Source organism: Mobula birostris, chromosome 6 (assembly GCF_030028105.1).
Source record: "Mobula birostris isolate sMobBir1 chromosome 6, sMobBir1.hap1, whole genome shotgun sequence".
Taxonomy (NCBI): Eukaryota; Metazoa; Chordata; class Chondrichthyes; order Myliobatiformes; family Myliobatidae; genus Mobula; species Mobula birostris.
Genome location: NC_092375.1, coordinates 123,778,348 through 123,806,274, shown reverse-complemented (window position 1 = coordinate 123,806,274; position 27,927 = coordinate 123,778,348). Strand labels below are relative to the sequence as shown.

General features: G+C 42.9%; 1 protein-coding gene across 3 annotated transcripts in view; it reads left to right on the top strand.

Annotated features, from left to right (window-relative positions):
* The window catches only part of LOC140199341 (receptor tyrosine-protein kinase erbB-4-like), a 986,886-nt gene that overhangs the window by 666,834 nt on the left and 292,125 nt on the right, over nucleotides 1-27,927 (top strand). For all 3 annotated transcript variants that reach the window (XM_072261212.1, XM_072261213.1, XM_072261211.1), the window contains exons 13-14: nucleotides 9,377-9,509; nucleotides 19,424-19,517. In XM_072261212.1, the coding sequence (XP_072117313.1) occupies nucleotides 9,377-9,509; nucleotides 19,424-19,517 (227 nt within the window). The remainder of the gene's footprint in view (nucleotides 1-9,376; nucleotides 9,510-19,423; nucleotides 19,518-27,927) is intronic.

The window sequence follows — 27,927 nt, the reverse complement described above, 5'->3', positions numbered from 1 at the left end:
GCCAGGGAGGGAGAAATGTTTACGCAACCCATCCAGGGAAAATAGGCTAGGATCAAACGAATTGCGGATTTTATACCTGCCCAATGTTACTCACCCACAGAGTAATACAGTGGGGTAGAACACTGACCTGCCACCAAATCCTGTGTGATTTCCAGCCAGCAGGTCAGGTTAGAAATTACCGCCTCCTCTCTTGTTCACGTAATTTTTCCCTGTTGTGTGTTATTCCCTGTTCCCTGTTTTCCACTAAATGTTTTCTGCACCATATGAGCAAGTGCGGGAACCGAACACTGGAAGACGACGTGAGCACTAGAACAGGGAGTGACCTCTAGAAAAGGGAGTGAGAACTGGAACATGGAATGAATTCAATAATTTGAGTGCATTCTAGAGTGGGGAGTGGGCACAAAACGCAGAGTTCTAGAGCATAGAATGAATTCCTGAACAGAGAGTGAGCTCTAGATTGGGGAGTGAGAACTGGAACATGGAATGAACCTGAGAACAGAGAGTGAGCTCTAGATTGGGGAGTGAGAACTGGAACATGGAATGAACCTGAGAACAGAGAGTGAGCTCCAGATTGGGGAGTGAGCACAAGGATGCAGAATGAGCTCAAGGACAGGAAGTAAGCACTGGGTGTCATTTCACGTCAAGACCAACACAGCCCGAGGATATGCTGGGCAGCAGTCCACAAGTATCCTCGTGCTTCTGGTGCCAATATAGCATGCCCGCAACTTTTACTAACTCTAATCCATAGGTATCTTGGAACGTGGGAGGAAACCAGAGCACTGGGTGGCAATCCACGTGGTCACGGGGATAATGTACAAGCTCCTTACAGATACCGAAGGAAATTGAACCCCATTCATTTGATCAACTGGCAGTGTAAAGCGCTACACACTGTGCCACCCCATGGAATGATTAGTATGTTTGTGGATGACGTGAAATGTGCCAGTGTGTGGATTGCAAGGAAGATTGATTAAGGCTGCAGCAGGATGTGGATCAGATGAAAATCTGGGCAGAGAGATGGCAGATAGAATTTAATCCCAACAAGTGCAAAGTGATACATTTTGGGAAGTCAAATAAGGAGAGACCATATACAGTGAATTGTGAGGCAGTAAGGAATGTTGATGAACAAAGAGACCTGGGGGTTCAAGTCCATAATCCCCTGCAAGGGGAATGCAGGTAGCTATGGTGGTGAAGAAGGCACATGCCATGCTTACCTTCATAGATCAGAGCACAAAGATAAAAGTTGTGATGTTATACAGCAACTTTACAAAGCACTGGTTTGGTCACACTTTGAGTACTCAGTAAATTGTGATCACCACAATATTGGGAGGATATGGTTGTGCTTCAGTCCTGCCAAAGTGTCCCAGCCCGAAACTTCAACTGTACTTTTTTCTATTGATGCTGCCTGGCCTGCTGAGTTCCTCTAGCATTTTGTGTGTGTTGCTTGGATTTCCAGCATCTGCTGATTTTCTCTTGTTTGTGATGGTGGGGTTATTGATGATGGAGGGAGATTTAGTGAGATGAGTGGAGATGGTTAAAAATGTTGGCTAGACATGTTGAGCCAAAAGGCTTGTTTCTGACCTATACATCTCTTTATCTCTCTGATTCCAGGGCATTTGCCACATGTGGGGATGTGGGTTTAAATACTGAGGAGCATTCTGTCAATTTATAATGGTTTATATGAATCAGAATCAGGTTTATTGTCACTGCCATGTCAAAGTTCAAAGTTTATTATCAATGTCATCATTTACAACCCTGAGATTCATTTTTGTGCCATTCACCGTAAATACAAGAAATACAACAGAATCAATGAAAAATCACCTCAACAGGACAGACAAACAACCAATGTGCAAAAGACGGCAAACTGCAAATACAAAAAGAAAGAAAATAAATAAATAAATGAGCCATAAATATCAAGAACATGAGATGAAGGGTCCTTGAAAGTGAGTCCATTGGTTCTGGGAACAGTTCACTGATGGGGCAAGTGAAGTTGAGTGAAATTATCCTCTCTGGTTCAAGAGCCTGATAGTTGAGGGGTGATAACTGTGTCTGAACCTGGTGCTGTGGGTGCTAAGGCTCCTGTACCTTTTCCTGATGGCAGCAACAAGGAGAGAGCATGGCCTTGATGGTGGGGTTATTGATGATGGAGGCTGTTTTCCTGAGATAGTACTCCACGTAAACGTGGTCAGTGTTGGAGAGAACTTCACCTGTGATGGGCTGAGCTGCATCCACTACTTTTGGTAGGCTTTACATTCAAGAGTATTGTTGTTTTCATACCAGGCCATCCCAGTCAATCTCTCTGGCTATCCAACCCATAGGACGATGATGGCTCCTTTCAGTCAGTTAGTGGAGTTTGGAGGATACCCCACTCCTCAGAAAGGAGCGGCGTGTGCGTGAGTGGATTTTAGGTGAGTAGGGAGTTGCACAGGTCCAGACCCACCCTCTCGACATCCCCTCCCAGATCCAGCGGCATGGTGGGGTCCAAGACAGCTGGGGGAAGTTCTGTCGCATTGAATGGCCAGACCAAGCTTCGATGCAAGGGATGCCCTTTCCGCACTTCACGGCACGTGTTTGCTAGATGGCCGTTGACCCCACGAGAAGGTTCATCCACCCTTTGACAGGTCTTGTTTCTCATCCTGCAGGGTGTCTAGCTACCCTCCTCACCAGGCAAGCCTGGTGAGGGAGCTGGTTTAGTGGCCGACCACCCGACCATGCGACAGATAGTATTGGGTTACATGGTACCAGTAGCACTCAGACAAGTGACCCGACGGACAATACACTCTATACCTCATATCTATAGAAGCTCATATGTCATGAAATTTGCTGTTTTGTGGATGACGTACATTACAATACACAATAATAAAGAAAAAGTATACATGACAACAAGATATATATAATAATTTAATAAGTAATGCAAAAGGAGAGCAAAATGAAGAGAAAAAATATTGAGGTAGTGTTCATGGGTTCCTTGTCCTTTCAGAAATCTGATGGTGGAGGGGAAGAGCTAATCCTGAAATGTTTAGTGTGTGTCTTCAGGCTCCTGCACCCCCTCCTTGATGGTAGCAATGAGAAGAGAGCATGTTCTGTGTGATGGTGGTCCTCAATGATGGATTTCTCCTTTCTGAGGTATCGCCTTTTGAAGGTGTCCTCGATGCTGGGGAGGCTGGTGCCCATAATGGAACTGGCTGAGTTTACAGTTTTCTGCAGCTTTGAATGATCCTTTGCAGTAGCCTCTCCATACCAGACGGTGATGCAACCAGTTAGGGTACTCCTTGAGGTGTGCCAGTGCTGATGGATGTGGAAGTCAAGGAACCATTTGCAGAGGAAGATACAGAGGCCCTGGTTTTAGCACTTTTTGATTCGTACAGAGGGTTTGATTGTGTTGAATGCTGAGTTGTAATTAGTAAACAGCAGCCTGACACAGTAGTTGTTATTGGCAAGGTGATCCAGGGCTGTGTGGAGAACCAGTGAGATTGCATTCACAATGGACCTATTGTGGTGACACTCACAACACGCTGGAGGAACTCAGCAGGTCAGGCAGCATCCGTGGAAATGATCAGTCAACATTTCGGGCCGCAACCCTTTATCAGGACCTATTGTGGCGATAGGCTAATTGCAATGGTTCCAGATCCTTGCTTAGGCAGGAATTGATTCCAGCCATGACCAATCTTTCAAAGCACTTCATCACAGTAGATGTGAGCACTGCACAGCAGTCATTGAGGCTGCTCACCCTACCCTTCTTGGGCACTGATATGATTGTTGTGCTTTTGAAGCAAGTGGGAAACTTTGACCACAGCAGTGAGAGACTGAAGACGTCTTTGAACACTCCCGGCAGTTGGTTAGTGCCCTACCACGTACACCATCAGGGCCTGACGCCTTGCAAGGGTTCACCCTCTCGAAAGACGTTCAGATGTTAGCCTAAGAGACAGAGATTACAGCATCACCAAACGCTGCGGGGATTCGCACAGCCGTAGTTTTATTCTCCCTTTCAAAGCATGCATAAAGGGTATTTAGCTCACCTGGGAGTGAAGCATCACGGCCATTTATGATGTTACATTTCACCTTGTAGGAAGTTGTGGCCTGCAAACCCTGCCAGAGCTGACGTGCATCTGATTACGTCTCTAACTTCAGTCGGAATGATGCCCAGTTTAGTAGTTTTGATGGAAAAGTGCCAGAACAATTGACAATTCTCAACTGTTAAGTGACTATCCAGAGACACGGCAGTGATGATTGTATAGTATTTGGCCACGCAGATACTGTTACTCTGGTATTAACAGGTCCACACTGAGCAAAGCAGTAATTGTGTGGAGGACAAATTCACGAAGGAGCCATCCCACCACTGGATTTTAACCATTTTTTCAAAGCAAGGAAGAAATTCAGTCAATATTCAGCAGTACATAAAACTAACCAGTTTACCAGTTTAGAACTCTTCCTTATCTTTGTTTCTGTCTACAGTTTGAAAATACAGAAAAATTTACATGATCACACAGGAGATCACTCTACATCAGTTTGAGGTCTTCCAGGTTCCAGGTCACCCTTCCACAGCTGAAGGAGTTCATTCTGATCTTACTGTGGTGCCTGACTTTACAAAAGCCAGTTATACATATATAGTCCGTAAATCTCCAGAATAATTAATAGTTGCTATATGTAACTGGCATGCAACTTAGCTTGCGATGTAGTCATTGAATTGGACCTGTAAAATGACCAGAGTTTGCGTTGGAACAGGAAACAGTCCTCTGTTGTATTTGAACTGGGAACTTGAACATGAAGACATTGAGTTGTTTCACTATGCTACATAAAACTTAATGCCATACCCTTCCATGGAATAACTACACCAGTAAAATAAGCCAAGAAGATAACCAATCCTTTATAAATATAGAAACATAGAAAATAGGTGCAGGAGTAGGCCATTCGGCCCTTTGAGCCTGCACCACCATTCAGTATGATCATGGCTGATCATCCAACTCAGAACCCTGTACCAGCCTTCCCTCCATACCCCCTGATCCCTTTAGCCACAAGGGCCATATCTAACTCCCTCTTAAATATAGCCAATGAACTGGCCTCAACTGTTTCCTGTGGCAGAGAATTCCACAGATTCACCACTCTCTGTGTGAAGAAGTTTTTCCTAATCTCGGTCCTAAAAGGCTTCCCCTTTATCCTCAAACTGTGACCCCTCGTTCTGGACTTCCCCAACATCGGGAGCAATCTTCCTGCATCTAGCCTGTCCAATCCCTTTAGGATTTTATACGTTTCAATCAGATCCCCCCTCAATCTTCTAAATTCCAACGAGTATAAGCCTAGTTCATCCAGTCTTTCATCATATGAAAGTCCTGCCATCCCAGGAATCAATCTGGTGAACCTTCTTTGTACTCCCTCTATGGCAAGGATGTCTTTCCTCAGATTAGGGGACCAAAACTGCACACAATACTCCAGGTGTGGTCTCACCAAGGCCTTGTACAACTGCAGTAGTACCTCCCTGCTCCTGTACTCGAATCCTCTTGCTATAAATCTTCTCTTGTTCGAGCTACTTCACCTGAATTCCTTTGGAAGCCATCTGTTTGCCTCTGTGGCTTCCCATCATGAATTCTGCTAACTCTGTGAGCAAAGACAAATTCATTCTTAGCAGATCTCCCTTCACCAACTCACATCTTATAAATACCTATCTAATAGTCCTCTGCTTTTGAAAGTAAACACGTGTAGCCTTTGCTATCTTTAAGTTCAAGTTTAATTGTCATTCAACGAGACATTAATGCAGTCAAACGGAACAGCGTTACTCCAGGACCAAGGTGAAAATCACAGTACCAACCGTCACACAAAGCACAAGGCACATATAGCACATACAAGGTTGCAAGCACATATACAGTGCCTATAAAAAATATTCCCCTCCCCCCCCCCGGAAGTTTTCATGTTTTATTGATTTACAACATTGAATCACAGTAGATTTAATTTGGATTTTTTGACACCGATCAACAGAAAAAGACTCTTCTGTGTCAAAATAAAAATAGGTCTCTACATAGTGATCTAAAACAAAATAGTTGATTGCATAAGTATTCACTCCCTCCCCTTTTAATATGACACACCAAATCATCACTGGTGCAGCCAATTGGTTTTGGAAGTCACATAATTAGTTAAATGGAGATCTGTTTTTGGAGACTGTGCAGTCAAGGTGTTTCAACTGATTGTAGTAAAAATATACCTGTATCTGGAAGGTCCAGCCGCTGGTGAGTCAGTATCCTGACAAACACTACAACATGAGGACAAAAAAAATGCTCCAAGCAACTCCGTGTAGAGGTTATTGAAAAGCACAAGTCAGGAGATAGATACAAGAAAATTTACAAGTCACTGAATATCCCTTGGAGTACAGTTAAGGCAATCATCAGGAAATAAAAAGTGTATGGCACAGCTGTAAATCTGCCTAGAGCAGGCTCTCCTCAAAAACTAAGTGATCTTGCAAGAAAGGGACTGTGACAAGAGACCTATGACAGTTCTGAAGGAGTTACAAGCTTCAGTAGCTGAGATGGGAGAGACTGCACATACAACAACTGTTGCCCGGGTGCTTCACCAGTCACAGCTTTATGGGAGAATGGTAAAGAGAAAGCCACTGTTGAAATAAACTCAATAAATCTCGGCTAGAACTTGCCAGAAGACGTGTAGGAGACTCTGAAGTCAATTGGAAAAAGGTTCTATGGTCAGATGCAACCAAAATTGAGCTTTTTTGGCCATCAGACTAAATGCTATGTTTGGCATGAGCCAAATACCGCACATCATCAAAAACACACCATCCCTACTCTGAAGCATGGTGGTGGCTGCATCATGCTGTGGGGAGGCTTCACTGCAGCAGGCCCTGGAAGGCTTGTGAAGGTAGAGCGTAAAATGATTGCAGCAAAATACAGGGAAATCCTGGCGAGAAACCTGATACAGTCTGCAAGAGAACTGCAACTTGGGAGAAGATTTGTTTTCCAGTAAGACAATGACCCCAAGCATTAAACCAAAGCTACCCAGGAATGGCTTAAAAACAACAAAGTTAATATCCTGGAGTGGCCAAGTCAGAGTCTAGACCTCAATTCAATTGAGAATATGTGGCTGGACTTGAAAAGGGCTGTTCACTCATGATACCCATGCAATCTGACAGAGCCTGAGCAGTTTTGTAAAGAAGACTGGGGAAAAATTGCAGTGTCCAAAGCTGATAGAGCCTATCCACACGGACTCAAGGCTGTAATTCCTGCTAACGGTGCATCTACTAAATACTGACTTGAAGAGGATGAGTAATTATGCAATCAATTATTTTGTGTTTTATATTTGTAATTAATTTAGATCACTTTGTAGGGATCTGTTTTCACTTTGACATCTGTTGATCAGTGTCAAAAAAGCCAAATTAAATCCACTGTGATTCAATGATTTAAAATGATAAAACATGAAAGCTTCCAGGGGTGGGGGGGAGGGCAGTGAATACTTTTTCTAGGCACTGTAAGTACCAGTAAATATGGTCACACAATACAGCTTGTCTTCTGATGAAGGAACACTAGGAGGCAGCACCTACTCAGTATGGCCACTGCGCCACACCGCCTTCGACACATCAGTGGAGCACCTGGCTCCAATGCCTCCCGCAGGGCAGCTGCAAAGAGGGTCCTGCGATTGTAAAAAAAATCTAAAAAAAACACAATAATACTTCTGGTTGACCTTGTAGGAGGCACTGAAACTGAGCATGCGGCCACTTCACTGGAGGTCTCTCTCTCTGATCAAGTATCGTCTTTTAAAATCCATTTTTTCTGCACTTGCTTCACGTTTCTTTGAACTGTTTCTGACAGTACCATACAAAATTTTAAAACAGAAAACTGGGTTTGCTGGAATTCTGAAATACAAACTGAGAATGCTAGAAAATATCCTAAAATATTAACCAGGTAAGGCAGCATCTATGAGGAGACGAACAAAAATCTTTAATCCCATGAAATAAATCCCAATGCTTTCTTCGCATTGTTAATGCTTTATTGCCTTTGTCTATTTTTTTCAATTGTTTATTTTCTTGTAAGTGGAAGTTAAAAAAAATTGCAAACGCTGGAGATTTGAGATAATCACAAAATAGAGACTTAAGACTGCAGATGCTGGAATCTGGAGCAACAAACAAAATGCTAGAGGAACTCAGCAGGTCAGGTAGCATCCGTGGAGGGAAATGGAAATTTGACATTTGGGGTCAGGACCCTTCATCAGTCTAGATGAAGATTCTTTACCCAAAATATAGCTGTCTATTATATAACCCACAGAGTTCCTTTAACATTTTGTTTGTCGAATAAAACTAAATTACTGAAAACACGCAGCAGCTCAGACAGCATTTGTAGAAAGGAAACTGAGTTGATATTTCAGGTACGGATTCCCCAAAGCATTCCCGTCCACACTGCCTGATCTGTAGACTGTTTCCAGCACCTGACATGACATTCCAACTTTCACCTGTACCCCCGTTGCTCTTCTGTCGGATTCTAGTTCCTGTTTTCCAATAAATGGTTAATGTTTTTCAAGGTGGTTCATGAACCTGATAGCAGAGGGGAAGAAGGTATTATTGAATCCTGAGGAATGGGACTTCAGGCTCCTGTACCTTGAACCTGATGACAGTATTGAAAAGAAGGAATGGCCCAGATGCTGGAGTCCTTAATGATGAATCTCACCTTCCTGAGACTTCTGGCAGAGGATAAGGCAGGGTGAAGAGGATAGCTGTGGAGGTATACTTAAAGCAGAGGTTGATTGGTAAGGTTGTCAAAGGTGACATGGAGAAGGCAAGAGAATGGGGTTGAGAGGAATAATAGATCAGCCATGGTTGAATGGCAGAACAGACTCAGTGGAAAGGATGGGCTAATTCTGCTCATATATCTCATAGTCTTATGCTCTGATGGACTCATTTCCGTTGCCAGAGAGGTTCCTAACAATGAATTGTAGGTCCAGGGTAATGGTGTGAAAGGTAGAAGAGCTAAAGAAATATATTTTTTGCCTCAGTACTAGCAGGGGTTCTGGGAGACTGATAGAGCCAGGTACCCTCATGACATTCAAAAGGTATCTAAATAAGCACTAGAAGTATTGAAGCTCAGAAAGCTATGGACTGAGAGCTGGGAAATTATGACTGCCATAAATTTCTATGGGTGTGATTAAAATAAATTTGCAATGACACTGACAGGAACACAAAACTCTCTTTTTATTATTGTGTTTACGGTACATTAAGAGGTCAGTTTATCAATACAAAACAAATTCCTTTTTTGCCATTAAAGGAGAGATCACAAGCTGTGCAAATGTCGCCCCAAAGGCAGATGGGGATTATTAATAAGGTTGACTGTCATGGATGGTGGTAGCTAAACTTGTTTATTGAGAAAAAAAAAATTCATTCCTTGTCTAGCTTCTGACAGGATGATGTGTGACGTCTTGTGTTCTGATGATGGATGTTGGGGTCCTGGGCCAAACCAATGCCTGTCTTGCCGATACTTCCGCCGTGGAAGGACCTGTATCGAATCCTGTAATCTGTACGAAGGGTAAGTGTGAAACCCAGTTTTTCCTGCTGTAGCTCAGTCTAGAAAAAGTCTTTTATTCTGTCATGTTTCCCACCCATATGTATGCCCAACTTGGTGATCAAATAACCCTTACCCAGTTCTGTTACAGAGTCAATGCTTTAGCCCATTGTGTCTGTGCTGACCATTTACATCAATCTTATTTTATCCTCACTAGATTCTGACCATTAGGGGCATACAGGGGTCAATTTTTTTTTATCACTGCCAAATAACGTTTACTAAGCTGCTGGTGTTTGGGATGTGGGGTGAAACCGAAGCACCCGGGGAAGCCCACACTGTCACAGGGAGAGCATGCAGACTGCACACAGACAGCACCCAAGATCTGGTTGAACCTGAGTCACTGGAGCTGAGGCAGCAGCTCGACCATTTTGCACAGTGCCAACCTATCCCCTCTTGTCTCCCCTGAACGATGCTTAGACGTTAACTTGCTGGTTAAATTGTGAATGGATTATTTCCAACTAAAAGCAATTTTAGCACCTTAATTATGAAAGGTGGACAATTTACGGATGAAGGTGAATTCAGAAGTAAGCATCTTCCTTGGGAGGACTAACTGCGTAACAATTTTTTTGTTAGGATGAATACAGCTTTGAATGTATGCAATATCATGTAATGTTTATTTAAAGGAGTTTCATGACATTATAACATTTTCTTTTTACATATCATTTATCTCCATGAAGGAAGTTCATGAGAAATGCTGTTAAGTACATTCTGAATGACTGACAATACTTTCCTAAAGTTGACTGCAAATTTCCAGTTGTTTATCCAATTATTTCTTCCTAAAATGCAAGCTCCCAGTGAAACTCTGTCCAATCCAAATTGCCTTATCACGTCCCATAATTTTCTGCTGTTAGTGGCTGATAATCAACGTGTGCCAAGAGGAGAAGAAGAAGATTAGCTTTATTTGTCATATGTACGTCGAAACATACAGTGAAATGTGTTGTTTGCATCAATGCCCAACACAGTCTGAGGATCGCACTGGGAAAAACCTGCAAGTGTGACCTCACTTGACGATAAACTGGGAATTGACAATAAACTGGACTGGTCAAAGAACACTGAGGCTGCCTACAAGAAGGGTCAGTGCCGTCTCTAATTCCTGAGGAAACTGAGGTCCTTTAACATCTGTCGAACGATGCTGAGGATGTTCTACGAGTCTGTGGTGGCCAGTGCTATCATGTTTGCTGTTGTGTGCTGGGGCAGCAGGCTAAGGGTAGCAGACACCAACAGAATCAACAAACTCATTCGTAAGGCCAGTGATGTTGTGGGGATGGAACTAGACTCTCTGACGGTGGTGTCTGAAAAGAGGATGCTGTCCAAGTTGCATGCCACCTTGGACAATGTCTCCCATCCTCTACATAATGTACTGGTTGGGCACAGGAGTACATTCAGCCAGAGACTCATTCCTCCGAGATGCAACACTGAGCGTCATAGGAAGTCATTCCTGCCTGTGGCCATCAAACTTTACAACTCCTCCCTTGGAGGGTCAGACATCCTGAGCCAATAGGCTGGTCCTGGACTTATTTCCATTTGGCATAATTTACATACTATTATTTAATTATTTATGGTTTTATATTGCTATATTTATACTCTATTCTTGGTTGGTGCAACTGTAACGAAACCCAATTTCCCTCGGGATCAATAAAGTCTGTCTATCTATCTATCTATATTTCCGGCGCCGACATAGCATGCTCATAATTCAATAACCCTAACCATACAGTATGTCTTTAGAATGTGGGAGGAAACCAGGGCACCTGGAGGAAACCCATGCAGCCACAGAGAGAATGTATAAACTCTTTACAGGCAACAGCGGGAAACTGAACCCAGATTGGTCATCCGTGACACTGTGATGCGTTGCACTGACTGCTACACTGCTGTGCTGGAGAGGGACAACTCTCTGAGATGAATGTAGAAGTTCATTCCATCTGTACATTATTGACAGTACAGAGTATTCACCAGCCTGAGTCCGGACATTGTTGATCAGATCTACTGAAGATGTCCACATCTGGAGTAAAACAGAATGTGATACAGCTGAGGCTTTAGAAGGCATTAGTTAGACTGCGTTTGGAATATTGTAAGTAATTAAGATTCCAGTATCAAAGGAGGAATGTGCTATGCCTGGAGAAGGTCTACAGGATTTTCACAAGAATGAAAGACTTAACATACGAGGAGCTCTGGGCCTGTACACAACAGAGTTTAGAAGGATGGGGGTGTTCTCGTTAACAATTGCTGAATACTGAAAGGCCTGGATTGAGTGGACTTGAACTTGACATTTCCATTCACAGCAAAGTGCACAGCCTCAGAATGAAGGCCTGGTGCTTTAGAGCAGAGACTGTGAGGAATTCCTTCAGCTAGTGAATCTGTGATTTTTTTTTTGCCACGGAGGGCTGCGGGGCCTAGTGTTTTTAAGACGGAGATTGATGGGTACTTGACTGCTAAGGGGATTGTGGGAAGGAGGCAGAAGAATGAGGTTGAGTAACCAAATCAGCCATGATTGATGATGGAGCAGACTCAATGGACTGAATAACCTAATTCTGCTTCCAGTATCTTATGGGCTTCTGATACGGTGAGGGAATGATCTAATTCCCTTCGGTACCCACCTCTGATAGTCTGAGATGTGCTGACTGGAGCCTGGTCTCTATGTACTGGTTTGAAATCTAGTAGAGGAACCTGGCTCAGACTCGAATAACCTTTGAAGTTTATTGAGTCGGATTCCTGTCTCTTGAAGCTAATTGTGCTCATCTTAAACTTCAAAGGTTACAGGGGGAAGGCAAGATAATAGGGTTGAGATGGAAAATAAATCTGCCATGATTAAACGGTGAATCAGACTTGATGGGCTGAATGGCCCAATTCTGCTTCTTTATCTTATGGTCCTAAATCAAACCACAAGCTGAGACTTGGAATATCACCATAAATGTTGGCTTCACATTATCCAGTGTGCAGTATGTCTCTTCCTGTTGAGAGTAGATGGCATTTTTAGTCATTGTTACATAGAACCATTGAATGGTCCAGAAGATAAGGAGGCTCCCTTACTTTAACCCTTTGCCAGAACTCTTCAATCATTCCCATTCCCTACATTTTAGATTAGATTAGATTATGAGGACTCGCAGTCCTCTTTTATTGTCATTTAGTAATGCATGTATTAAGAAATGATACAATATTCCTCTGGTGTGATATCACAGAAACACAGGACAGACCAAGACTGAAAAACTGACAAAACCACATAATTATAACATATAGTTACAACAGTGCAAGCAATACCGTAACTTGATGAAGAACAGGCCGTGTGCACGGTAAAAAAGTTCAAAGTCTATCGAAAGTCCCACATCTCACGCAGAGGGGAGAAGGAAGAAAACTCTTCCTGCCATACCCGACCACAATCCGACTCTGAGTCGTCCGAAAACTTCGAGCTCCGACCAACCCTCCAACACCGAGCACCAAGCACCATCTCTGCCAAACGCTTCAACTCCAGTCCCAGTCGCCAGCAGCAGGCAAAACCGGGGATTTTGGGGCCTTCCCTCCGGAGATTCTTGATCGCACAGTAGCAGCGGCAGCGAACCGGGCATTTCAGAAGTCCCTCCAGATGTTCCTCCGTGCTCTCACGTCTGTCCCCATCAGATCAGAATTGTGCACGGCATCCTACTTACAAATACGATATCATTTCACCCGAGAACTGCGCACGCTGCATCGCTCCGCCATCTTCTCCTCCTTCCTGTGATTTGTGTACAAGTTCCCAGAGTTATTTATATCCTTTTGAAAGATGAGATCAGGATTGAACCTATATTGCTGGTACCATGAGGCAGTAGCATCACTGTACCACCCTGCAGAATAAGGCCATTCAGCTCATCAAGTCTATGCCGGCTCTTCGTAATCCCATTGATCCCTCACTTATTTGACAGAAACCTATTCTTCTCACATGCCCATCAATTTGCCCCCCCAGTTCTCCCAGCACTTGCCAAGCAACAGGGGTAATTACAATGGCCAGTTAATCAATCAGCAAACACGTCATTAGGATATGGGAATAAAACTGCCTGGATTAGAGAGCATGTCTTATGAAGAAAGGTTGAGTGAGCGAGAGCTTTTCTCTTTGTAGTGAAGGAAGATGAGAGATGACTTGATAGAGGTGTAGATGGGCATAGATTGAGTGGATAATGAGAGACTTTTTTCCAGGATGGAAATAACTAATAATTGGGGACATGCACATAATTTTAAGGTGATCAGAGGAAAGTATAGAGGTAAGTTCCTTACACAGAGAGTGGTGGCTGCATGAAATGCCCTGCCAGGGGTGGTGGTGGAGAGAGATACGTTAAGATCCCCATTAGAACTGTTTATCGCTTTACAGCAACAGTGATCACCAGCCGGGGTACAACTGCTGCCACTATCTCCATGAAGTCGGTACATTTTTCCTGTGACTGAGTGAGTTTCCTCTGAGTGTTCCGGTTTCCTCCCACATTACAAGGATATATGGGAAGCGTTGGGGTTGATGAGTTGGTGCTGGAAGAGTGATGGCAGTTGTAGGCTGCACCCCCCCCCCCCAGCACAATCCTCACTGATTGATTTGATGCAAACAACACATTTCACAGTATGTTTCGATATATGTGTGACAAATAAAGTTAATCTTTAGACTAATCTCTGCGTAATACTTCATCTGTTACCTCTACCAGCCTGTCTCTCCTCAACATTTACCACACCTCTAAGTTCTAAGTTCTGTACTACCTTCAAGTTTTGAAGTGGAACAAGCTAAAGTCACTAAACTATATCAAGAAAATCTGTGCTGTGGTAATAACCTACAGATACAGGACTTCAAGAACCTTCCTCCAAATGAAATAACTGTTGACCACAGAACTCTTTGTCCTGTTCCCTGCATCCCAGTTGCTCTTGTTCCTTTTGTAACTTGCCTTTGCCTTTGCTGATGAACCTATTACACTACTTTAATGCCTTTTGAAAGTCAAAATACATATCAGCTGCACTGGTCTCATCAACCCCTCTCAGCCATCTCATCAAAAAACTCAATCAAGTTAGCTAAGCACAATTTGGATTTGACAATACCATGCTGACTTTCCTTTGTAAATCCATACTTGTCCAAATAACGATTAATTTTGTCACTGATTATCATTTCTAACAGCCTCCCCCCCACTGAGGTGGCCTGCAGTTGCTCAGTTTATCTACACGTCTATTTCTGAGCATTTGCAATCCTCCAGTCCTCTGTCACCACCCCAGTGTCTAAAGTGAACTGGAATACAATAGCCAATATCTCTGATTTTGCCACTACTTCCTTAATACTTTCTGTAAACCCCTCGGTACTGAGTGTTTTTGCCTCCTTAAAAAGATCTGTTCTATGGCTTCTAATTAGTTCCCTACTTCCTTTGATAATTGTGTTACTATTTACAGTTTGAAAGGATTTATTTTCTTTTTAGTTGGCTGCTAATCTTCTAGCAAACACCCTTTGTCCTCTGTATATTCATTCTAGAAAATCGCCGATGCATTTTCCATACTCAGTTTGTTTGCCTCTGCATGAACCTGTCATTGTCATTTGTCATCTGGCAAGTGTGTCACACATTCACCGCTCTCCTTGTAGAGAAATTACTTCTGACATCCCCTCCTATTCAGTACCTTTCTCCATGCACCCAAAATTATGCTCCTGGGTATTAACCATTGCTGCCCTGGGAAAAAGTCTCTGGCTATCCACTTGATCTATGCCTCTTATCATCTTGTACACCTGCATTAAGTCACTTCTCATCTTCCTTTGGTCTAAAGAGAAAAGCCCCAGTTTGCTCAACCTATTCTCATAAAATACACTCTCTAATACAGGCATCATCCTGGTAAACCTCCTCTGCATCTTCTCTAAAGCATCTTCTCTTCTCATAGTTCCCATAGTGAGGCAGCGAGAACAGAACACAATATTCCAAGGGTGGTCAAACCAGGCTTTCATAGAGTTGCAACATTACCTTTGAACTCTATTCCCCAACTAATAGCAACCAAAACACCAGATTCCTTCTTAACTACCCTGTCAATTTGCATGGCAACTTTGAGGGTTTTATGAACGTGGATCCCAAGATCCCTCTGTTCACCCACACTGCCAAGAATTATGCCATTAACCTGTATTGAACCTTGAAATTCAACCTTACAAAGTGAATTACTTCACACTTTTCTGGGTTGAACTCCATCTGCCACTTCTCAGCCCAGCTCTACATCCTGTCAATGTCACAGTGCAACAACCTTCCACACTATCCACAACTCCACCAACCTCCGTGCCATCTACAGACTTAGTAACCCATGCTTTCACCTCCTCGTCCAAGTCATTTATATAAATCATAAAGAGTAGGAGTCCCAGAACAGATCCCTGTGGAACACTACTGGTCACTGACCTCCAGGCAGAATATGCTCTATCTACTACCACCCTCTGTCTTCTGTGGGCAAGCCAGTTCTGAATCCACACAGCCAGGTTTCTCTGAATCCCAGGCCTCCTGACTTTCTGAATGAGGTACCATGGGGAACCTTGTCAAATGCTTTACTAAAATCCATATACACCACCTCCACTGCTCTACCTTTATCAATGTGCTTTGTAATATCCTTAAATAATTTTATCACACCTGTGAGGCATGATCTGCCCCTCACAAAGCCATGCTAACTATTCCTAATCAGACTATGCTTCTCCAAAAGCTTATAAATTCTGTATCTAAGAGTCTGCTCCAATAATTTTCCCACCACTGAAGTAAGACTCTGAGGTCTATAATTCCCAGGGTTGTCCCTGTTCCCTTTCTTGAACAAAGGAATACCATTTGCCACACTTCAGTCATATGGTACTATTCATCACCAAAACCACATCAATCTCCTCCCTTATTTCCCATAGTAACCTGGTGTATATCCCATCCAGCCCTGGGGACTTATCTATCCTAATGTTTTTCAAATATTCCTGCACTCCTCTTTCTTATCGTTGACATGTTCTGGCACATGCAGTCCTCATAAACATCAAGATCCCTCTTGCTGGTGAATATGAAAGCAAAGGATTCATTAAGAACCTCCTCTGCCTCCTCCCACTCCAGGTGTATGTTTCCTTATCTATCCCTGATCAGTCCAGCGATCCTCCTGTTCTTCATATATGTGTACAAAAACTCAGGGTTTTCCTTAATCCTACTCACCAAGCACTTCTCATGTCCCTTTCTAGTTCTTCTATGTCCATTCTTCAGCTTCTTCCTGGCTACCCTTTCACCCTCAAGAGCCCTTTCTGATCTTTGCTTCCTAAACCTCTTGACAAGATGTTTCACTTCTCTTGTCAACCATGGCTCCTTCAGCATGTCATCCTTTCCCTGCCTTAATGGGACAGACTTATCCAAAACCCCAGAAAGTGCTCCCTAAACCACTTCCACACTTCCATTGTGCATTTTCCTGAGTACTTCCATTCCCAATTTATTCTCCCAAGTTCCTGCTGAGTAGCATAGCTCTTGCCTTCTATCCAGTAAAACTCAGATAACTTGTGATACAATATTCAGAAATTGTGATAGTTGGACATTTACTGGGCATGGATCAGATGGGTGGAAGGGCATGTTTCCATAATGTAGATCTTCGTTGCTCCCTGACTCACTAAGAATCCTTTGTCACACTCCTTTTCCACTTGCCCCAGCCCTGGTTCACATATTCCCCTTCCACTCGCCATGGCCCTTCACACTTTCTGAGGCCTCAGTCTGCATGGTCCCTTTCAACTTAGCTGGTTCACTGGGAAAAGTTATTACCATATTCTCACATATGAAAAATTTAAACTGGAGGAATGTTGAGACAATAGCATGCAATAATCAGGAAAATCGAGTAATCTGCCACTAGCAAACTCCTGAGCAAGCCGTACTAGGTGAGTTTTACTGTACTGCTCGGTCTACACTATTTTTGATTTCTAATTACCTGGGTGGCATCACTGCTCAGCTCAGGCAGTTCAGAAGCATAATCGTTAGCGCAATTGCTTTTACAGCGCCAGACGTCACCGAAGGGTTCAATTCCTACTGCTCTTTGCAGGGAGTTTTTACATTTTCCCCAGGACTGCTTAGGTTTTTCTCCAGGTGCTCTGGTTTCTCCCCCCAGTCCAGAGACGTACAGTTAAGGCTCGTAAGTTATAGGCCTACTACGTTGGCGCTGGAAGCATGGCAACACCTGCAGGCTGCTCCCAGCACATCCTCAGACCGTGTTGGTCACTGACAGGAAATAACATGTCTCCCTGTTTATTTTGATGCTGACAAATAAAACTAATCTCAATATAATTTCCCTCTGTGAAATGTTTTGCCATTAAAGACAAAAAACAGGGAAGAAGGCAACACAGAACTCTCGTGAGGATCGAACAAAAACCCGCAGAGGCTGGAAAACTGAAACAAAAATAGAACTGCTGGAAACACCCAGCAAGTCAGCCAGTTTCTGTGGAAAGAGAAACAGTTCCGATTAACAATCCTGGAGCTGGAATATCAACTCCTTTTCTCCTTTCACAGAAGTTACCTTAATAGCTGAGAGTTTTTCTGTTTTTGTTAGGAAGCTCAGTTGCCCTTTCCTTTACAGTGAGCATGCCAAAGTCAATTGTCATATGAACAAGTATATGTATGCACAGCCACAGTGGAATCTTACCTGCTGCAGTATCGCAGGTTAATAGCATCATATGAGTAGCATTCACGTGAAAAACATTAATCAGTTTTTAGAGGGAAAACTAGAACAATTAGAACAAAACAAGTCAATTTTAATGTAAAGTGAGCAAAGTGGTTATAGTGTTGTAGTTAGCAATTAAGGTCATGCAGGTTGGTTCAGGATCCAGATGGTTGAAGAGAAGACATGAAACAACACATTTCACTGTATATTTTGATGCGCCCATACATGTGACAAATAAAATGTTCCAGAGGTTCACCAGCCCTAAATAACGATATTTCTCCTCATCTCAGTATTTTACTCTGTATTCTCCTGGATTAGACACCATGTCAGGGGAAACATCCTCCACACATCCAGTTTTTCATTGGATGTTTTAATAAGATCCTGTCAACTCAGTCTTTCCACATTCAATAGACCTACCATCCCAGGAATCAGTCTGTTGATCTATACAACCACAAGATGTAGGAGCAGAATTAAGCCATTCTACCAATTGAGTCTGTTTTACCATCCAAACATGGCTGATTTATTTTTCAACCCAGTCTCCTACCTTAATCCCTTTCCCAGTCAAGAAGCTATTGATCTCAGCCTTAAATACACCCAATGATTTGGCTTCCACAGCCCTCTGTTGTGACAAATTCCACAGATTCACGACCCACTTTTAAAAAAAATTCCTACTTATTTGAGTATCAGTCCCTTTATTCTGATATGATTAAAAGGCGACTGATAGATTTTTGAAACACAATAATAACGAGGAGAGAGTGGGAATATGGTGTTGAGTTAGAATGGCAGTCATAATCTTGACAAGCAGCAGAACAGGCTTTTTAGGCCAAACGGCCTACTCCTGCTGCAGTTTTGCTTTGTTTCTTTGTTTTGGCTTCAAACAGTTCAGCCAATTTACTCTGTCCTTTTAAGCAGCTCCATTGTATCTCCCCTTAATCTTCTCTAATATGGGGAAAATAAACTGGACTCGAAGCAACTGAGATCCTCCCCAGAGAGTTGTTTTCTTTGTGCTTGTTAAACATTTGTGAGCTCACGTTTGCTCCCTTAAGCAGTTAAGGTCCGAAGATAACCATGTGAAAAGCTTTTTGTTTATGTTCTGGTATACCTCCTTGATTCTGAATTTTATATTTATGCACATAATCTAAATGTAACCTCTTTGGTTGCTTCTATGTAAATACTGCAAAGGCTATTAAAGGGAAGAAAAAGAGTGCCATATAAAATCCCCTAAACTGCATCTTCTAATGATCATTTTGCATTTTGTCTAGGGAGTTTCGAGAATTTGCAAATGGTACAGTCTGCATGGAATGCGATGAGCAGTGTGAAAAGATGGAGGAGGATATGGTCACATGTCATGGAACGGTAAGGAGCCCCTTTCAGTCTTTGTGACAGCTTAGCATGGTGCTCAATGCACAGGACTGTAGCCCATTGCAAAATGTGATCACCTTCTTTATATGTATAGTTACTGCTGTGATAACAAAATCACAGCCTATGTTTTACAAGTACACAGGCATTTTATTTACATTATTTACACTGATTAGTCTATTCTTCTATTCTGTACCTTTTCCTCCTCTGACCTCTTCTAATCTACTTTCCTTTTTGAAAGTTGATGTGACTTCTCCTTTAATCATGAATTCTTCAAATTCAGACTTTTCCTCCCATACTTCAGCTCGTGAGTTATTTCAAATGCTGATTGTCGCTCAGATGAAGAGGTGCTTGATAGCGTTCAAAACACATCTTTCATCAGTCTTAATGTTTGATTTCTCATTGTGTTACATGGGATTTACTGGGACTACAAGATTTAATAAACCACGTGAGCAGAATCGGAAAGCAACTTCTGTAGTGTAAGGTCTATGGCCCAAATATCTCTTTGGTCTGCAGGAAACCAAGGGTTGATACATTTACACCATCTAAATGTTAAAGGTCACAAAGCTTACCCGTGACTCCTGCTGGACTTTGAATCCTGTGGCTTCCACTGACTTACACCTATCACCTATGACCTGTAAGTTGTGTGTAGGGAGAATGATTCCTTTAGCTGAGGCGTCGAGGAGCAGGGATATTGCCTCAGAGTAAGGGGCACTCCATTCAGGACACAGATGAGAAGAAAATCTTTTACCGAGAAGGCGATGAACCTTTGGATTTCGTTTCGCTAGAGGTTCACACTCAAAACAGAGATGGAAATGAGAGAGAAGGTTGATAGCTCAGGTTGGGCGCTTGCTTCTATGGCTGTTCACCAAACCTGAAGATTAGATCGCAAACGCTTTGTCACCAGTCGAGGTGACATCATCAGTGCGCATTTGAGGGTAGTTTCTGCCGAGTGCTCATGGTTTTATTGGTCCGACTTATTCTGATTGATTGGCTGTCATAGTGGTTTCTAGTCTCTACTGGGTCCTGGCCAACCAGATAGCTGAGTGATCACCACTGGCCTGTATCCCTGGTCATTGGTCATTGTGAGCATTGGTTCTTCATGTGTCTAGAGTTCACCCCTCATACCCGATCCCACAGACACATAGGTTCCTAAATTAAATCCAGTTCAAGATGGTTGTTAGTAGACTTCCGTTGAGAGCCACGCTTTCAAGAGTTCCATTGATTTCTTATTTAGTGCTTCTGCCAGGACTTTTGTAGTTTCCCAGATGTACTTGTTTTCTGTTTTGGTCTTCATGTACTGAAATGAGTGACAGGATCGTGTTTTCCTACAGCTCGCCAATGTTCATGTAGTCTCATGGATAGCTTTCTCCCCGTCAGTCCTACATAGCATTTAGGGCAGTCTCCACATTGGATTTGGTATATTATGTTTGTTCTTACCAGGTGGGCTGTTGGATCTTTTGGGACAAGCATTCTGATGCTTGTGCTGGGTTTGTGTGCTACTGTTATTCTATGTGGTTGGAGCACACTTGCCATCATTTCAGAAATATTCCCGATGTGTGTTCCGGTTAGCCTCTTTCTTGTCTGTTCAGTAGGAGTTAAGGTTGTTCCTCCAGGCAAGACACCCTCTGGTGACGTGTTTTGGATAGCCATGGCGTCTGAATACTTTGAAAAGGTGATGTTCTTCTTTCTTTTGAGGTCCGCGCTACTGCAGTGTGTTTCCACTTGGTTGAATAGCGTTCAGATGCAAGTTTGGGGCAGGTGGGGTGGAAGTAAGTTTGCACCTGGGGATAAGAGTATAGTCCAGGAAAGAGGCAGAGAAGCAGGAGGTTAGGCATGTCCAAGATGAAGAGTGGGGCAGGAGGAAGTGCCTATTCCTGCTCAATTTAATATTTAGGTTGTCTACCTATAGTGTTCACTCTCTTCAAACATAATACTATATGAAGGATGAAGGATCTTGGCACAAAATATCGACTCTTTTTAGAGCGGCTTGTGCTTGAGGAATTTTTGGAAGGCACTTGATAAGGTGTACACATGAATCTGCTCAACAAGATAAAATCCTATGGCGTTACAGGAAAGATATTGGCATGTATAGAGGAATAGCTGACAGGCAGGAGGCAGCGAGTGGAAATAAAGGGGGCTTTTTCTGATTGGCTGCCAGTGACCAGTGGTGTTCCTCAGGGGTCAGTATTGGGACCGTGACTTTTCACATTGTTTGTCAATGATTTAGATAATGGAATTGATGGTTTTGTGGCAATGCTTGCGGATAATATGAAGATAGGTGGAGGGGGAGGTAGTGCTGAGGAAGCAAAGCAATTGCAGCAGGACTTAGACAAATTGGAAGAATGGGCAAAAAAGTGGCAGATGAAATACAGTGTTGGGAAATGTGTGATAATGCATTTTGGTAAAAGCAACAATAGTGCGGATTATAGGTTCAAACATCAAAGGTGCAAATGGACTTAGGAGTCCTTGTGCAATACCCCCAGAAGGTTAATTTACAGGTTGAGTCTGTGGTAAAGAAGGCAAATGCAATGTTGGCATTTATTTCAAGGGGAATAGAATATAAAAGCAAGGAAGTAATGCTATATCTTTACAAAACACTAGTCAGGCCGCATTTGGAGTATTGTCAACAGTTTTGGGCCCCGTATCTCAGAAAGGATGTGTTATCATTGGAAAGAGTCCAGAGGAGGTTTACAAGGATGATTCAAGGAACGAAGAGGTTAACGTATGAGGAGGCTTTGGCACACAAAACAAAGCATCCCACTGTATTTCTGTACACGTGACAATAGTAAGCAGATTACATTCCAATGTTCGTATCACAAACACCGAGTACTGAAGATGTAAGTTCTTTACTTCATTGAAAGTCCGAAGTTTCCAAAAGTTCACATTGATGAGCATCATGACATTTGTTTCCATTCTGCGTGATCTTCATGTAGACCATCCAGAGGACTCAGACTTATTCCTGATGAAGGGTCTCGGCACAAAACATCGGCTCTATTCATTTCCATTGATGCTGCCTGACCTGCTGAGTTGCTCCAGCATTTTGTGTGTGTTACTCTGGATTTCCAGCACCTGCAGGATTTCTTGTGGTTATATTTATTCACCTGTAATCTGTTATGCAGCCAATGTGTCTGCATTGTCCACTTTCAGATGTTTAAAATAAAAACCTGTGGTGGATATATGTGGCCAATGGACCTGAAGGCATTTGGAAACAATATGTTATGAGCCTGGGAACAGTGGCTAGGCCACTAACAAAGTTCCTGATTCACACATAAATAATTTCTCATTAACTGCTGTGTATACTCTGGTTGAGGTTAATAAAACACATTCTCTGACATATCATAGTAGGTCAGATAAGGGAAATGGTTGAGTAAATAAATCAGCAAGATGTGTCACAGAATTAAATACAACCCATATGAATTAGTGGAAGAGATTCCATCACTGGCAAGCCAAGCAAGTTGGCATCAAATAGAAATTACATGGCAATTATCATCTTAATCTATGACGTTCGACTTTTTGTAAAGAAGGAAATACTTTAAGTCTGATAGCAATGCTGCTATAACAGTCTCCTTTAAACGATGAAGAGCAATAACAATGCTTTGTGCTGAAGGCTTCACTGCTTTTAGAATATTACCTATTGTGATGCGCTGGTCTCTTCTGCAGATATTCGACATCAGCAAAGCTGCTGATCCCACTGATAGGGTCTAAAGAGTTAATGAGGCATAGACACCACTGAAAAAGTAGAAGCAAATTTATGCTTCAGAACCCAGTGGCCTTGATTTAATTGGATGCAGACTAAACCCATTTCTAGTTAATAAGTGATCAGATCTCTCCCACAGATATGTGGGCATATTATACATTTCATTAACTATATCTGCATATACATTGGTGTATTTCCCTTTGATTCTTTCCTTTAATATGCTTGGGCTGTTAATTTACGGAATGAAAACAGTGGGGGAAAAAGGTGATGATGGTGTATAATTTTTCCTGATTAATTACGGGTGGATGTGCAGGTTTCCGTTCAGTGAGAAGTAATTATTCCACTAACATTACGAGAAGGAAATACCAAGGTGGCGTCCGAAGGAGAGGGATGCAAGGGGGAGGGGAGGTCAAAGTTCACAGAGAGGGCTAGTTGGGATCCTTGCAGAATGGTCCAAGGACATTCACATGCGGCAACCCATGCAGTCATGAGGGGAACGTTCAAACTCCTTACAGACAGCAGTGGGAATTGAAAGCAGATCGCCTGCACTGTACTAGCGTTATGGTAACCACTACACTATTATGCCTCCCCCAGATCTCAGGGCTGTGGATGTGGAGGGGAGTCAGAGGTCTGGGTATAGTGGGGAGACTGGTCTCTGGGTGAGTGGGGGCGGGGAGGAAAGGGCTACGGTTCTGTATGCGAGTTGGATAGGCTATGGGTGCACTGGGCTGGTGCTAAATTAGGATCTGGCTGGATTACTCTGGGTGGGAGAAGTGAATTCGGATTGTGAGGAGTCAGGTTCCTGGATAGTACAGCTGTAGCTCTGGATGGATGGTGGGGGGTGGTGGGGGTGTGGGGTGGTGTATTTTCAGGCAGTGACACTGTGGTTGTAAGAAAGGTTTTGATCAGAGTTGAGGTGTCCCACCCCAGAGGACCAGAATGGCAAGGCTGCAAATCTTGTGGGCACACAGTCTGAATGGCCGGTGGAATTTTCCAGAAAACAATTCATGGTTTGAGATGAGTGGCGGGGGCGGGGTGGGGTGGTGGTTTGATGAGAGGGTTTGATACCAAAACATATAAGAAATAGGGGCAGAAAGGGACCAGCAGCTCCCTTGCCTGCTCCTCCCTGTCAATGTGTTCATGGCAAATCTTTTGCCTTGAGACCACCATCCTGCACTAACCCCACACCTCCTCTGTTCACCTCAACCCAAACATCTATTGAGCTCTAGCATGAATGTACTCAGCAAAAGTGCACCCAGAGCTCTCCTGGGTGGAGAATTTCACCACCATTTCAAATAGGGACTTATTTCTCGTTACTTTTTTGGACGTCTAGTGGGCCTGTTTTGAGACTGGGACATCTTGTACCTTCCTCATGTCCACATTGGTGAGCCTAGAAAGAACGCTTCTTGCTGCATGGAGTCACACTTTCTTCTTCCAAACTCCAGCGAGTATAGGCCCGGTCTGCCTATTTTCTCCTCCTACATCCAGACCACCATCAAAATCAATGTGCTGAACTACACTGCATTCTTTTAATACAAAATAACCCCTTTTTTGGCCAGATGGACCAGACCTGTGCATAATTTTCCAAGTGTGGTTGCACCCATGCCAACACACTTGGAGCAAGATATTTCTAGTCTTCTGCTCAAAACCCCTTGCAGAGCAGACCTGCATACAGCCATTAATTGGTGGCTGTAACTGATGCTACATCTCAGCAACGTGTTCACTGGCATAGTAGTCCCTGTGAACATCAACCCCCTTCAACCTCTCACCATTTAAACTGGTAAATTATTGTTACATGTACCAAGGTGCAGCTTGAAACTTGTGTACATCCATGCAGATCAGTTCATTACGACGTAGTACAAATGATATCAGAGCGCAGAATAAAGTGTTACAGTCCAGAGAAAGTGCACTGCGGGTAGACAGTAAAATGTAATGTCACAACAACGTAGATTGTGAGGTCAATAGTCCATCTTATCATTCTAGGGAACCATTCAATAGTCTTATAACAGCAGGATAAAAGCTATCCTCAAGCCTGGTGGTAGCTTTCAAGCTTTTGTATCTTTGGCCCAGTTGGAGAGGGGAGAAGAGGGATGTCCAGGGTGGGTGGGGTCTTTGATTATGCTGATTGCTTTACTGAGGCAGCTAGAAGTATAGATTAAATTAGATTAGATTCAACTTTCTTGTCATTGTGCTGAGTACAGATACAAAGCCAATGAAATGCAGTTAGCATCTAACCAGAAATGCAAAGAATAGTGTTATTTACAAAATAACTGCGAATAAAAAGTAAAATATGGGTGCAATACTGCTTAATGCTGTGATGTGAGGTTCAGCAAGGTCACAGCCTCAGGGAAGAAGCTCTTCCTGTGCCTGCCGGTGTGGGAGTGGAGGCTCCTGTAGCGCCTACCGGATGGGAGGAGAGTAAAAAGTCCATGGTTAGGGTGAGATGCATCCTTGATAATGCTTTTCGCCCTGCCCAGGCAGCGTTTATGGTAGATGTTCTCAATGGTGGGCAATTGGGTGCCGATTATCCGCTGGGCAGTTTTCACCATACGCTGGAGTGCTTTGCGGTCTGATACGGGACCATTGAGTATGCTCTCAATGGTACAGCAGTAAAAGACAAAGGTTGAGTCCATGGAGGAGAGGCTGGTTTCCATGATGTGCTGAACCGTGCCACAATGCTGTGCAGTTTTTTTGTGGTCACATGCAGAATAATTGCCACACCAAACCATGATACTTCCAGATAGGATGGTATGCCTTATACAACACATTGGTAAAAATTAGTACAGTGAAAGGAAATATACTAAATTTCTTTATCCCCTGAAGCAGTAGAGGCATTGGTAAGCTTTCTTGGCCACGGCATCTACAGTATGTTGTTGGGTATCGGTGAATTTCTCTCAAAGGAATTCGAAGCTCTTAACCCTTTGAACCTCAGCACCATTTTCGTAAACAGAAGCATGTGTACCACTCCGCGCATCCCCCCCACTCCCCCGAGTCAGTGGCCAGGCATTTTGTCATGACACCATGTCGCTAGGGTCTCTATCTCCTTCCGATATTCCAATTCATCATTATTTGAGATATGGCCCACACCGGTGGTATCATCTGCAAACTTATAATCAGAGTTAGAGCAGAATCTGGCCGTGCAGTCTCGAACATACAGGGCTAAGGACACTATCTTGTGGGGCACCGGTGTTTAGCATAATCGTGGCTGAGGCGTGGCTGTCCATCCTTAGTGATTACAGTCTATTGGTCACCAAGTCATGGATCCAGTAGTTAAAAATATCTTCCCTTTCTATATTTTTTCTGCCAAGGTGGATGAGCTGACAGTGCATTCCATGCTTAGTTAAACTCTCTGTGCCAAATGAAGTCTCTCTGCATCTTAGTCAGAACTCACACCAGCTTATTTCAGCGATCCTTGATATCCTCAATCCTTGCCAGTACGTTCTGCAGAAACTTTGATTAATAGTCTTATGTGTAATACCTAATCAAAGGCTGACTGAATGTGCAAAGTACATCACGTCAACTAGTTTGCCCTTATCTATTTCCCCACTTCAACAATTTTTTTTTCCAAAATAATTTCTATTTTATAAATCCATTGATTCAAAGTACAAGTACAGGCTCTAAGGGTTGAATGTCTGAGACCTACTGTTTCTTATGTAGTTAAGTATTTAAGTTCACAAAATATTAAGGACTTATTTTCAAAAGTTGTATGTTTCTTTGGAATAGTTATGAAAGGTGATGTTTGTGATTATTTTCATAAGGCAAAGGGAACAGTTAACTCTGATCTGTTACTGTTGGAGTTTGTCAACAGAGAGGGAGGGGTGTGTGCACAAATTTAGCTGCCACTGCAGTTTGGAAGAGCACATTGAACACTAACCTACAAATTCAGGGACATGATCATCCTTTACATGCTGAACGAACATTGGGAGAACCCCACCCTGCCTCCTGTCCCCAACAGCTGCAGTAACATTTGCAAGGTCTGCATCCTTGCTGCTTCTAAGCTTGTTCTTGCTGTCGCAGGCCCTGGAACAACGATGAGGTTACTATTGGGACCATAGGAGAGCAGTGAGAGATTAGCAATGCTTGGGAGAAACATCACTGCAGACAATTACCCAGTTTACAGCAGAGCCATTTGTTTAGTGTGCAATAGGACCATTTGTTTACCCTGAGGTTTTACCAGTTCAGGACAATGTCATTGGGCCTCCAACATCCCCTTGCGATTTGATGGCCTTTATTTTCCACACAACCAACTCAAAATAGCAGCTCCCCAGGCCAAATGCCATGATTTTTTGCAGTGCAGCCAGTATTGTTATAATGCAATTGCATTCATAATGAAATGTTTGACATTGAAATCCAATTATTGTCATTAAAGATGGTTTCTGATATAGCAAACTCATTTTCAACATAACATTTTGATGGGGTAAATGATGTTTCATTATATACTTTGGGTTCGGGGGATGGAAATGGACATCATATGCATTAAAATTTTAAGTGGAGAAGACATTAATTTTGTTAGCAATTCAAGACAGGAGGGGTCAGGGGGGCATATAAATTGATTAAAGCAATGTGGAAATTACAGTGCCTCACAGACTCCAGAACTGCTATAATAATTATTTGTGTTTCTAAACTGAGGCACTTTTTGAAAACAAAGTCATTAAGCGCAAAGTCTGATCAGCCTCTTGTGAGAGGCTCAAGTTCAAAGTCAAAAGT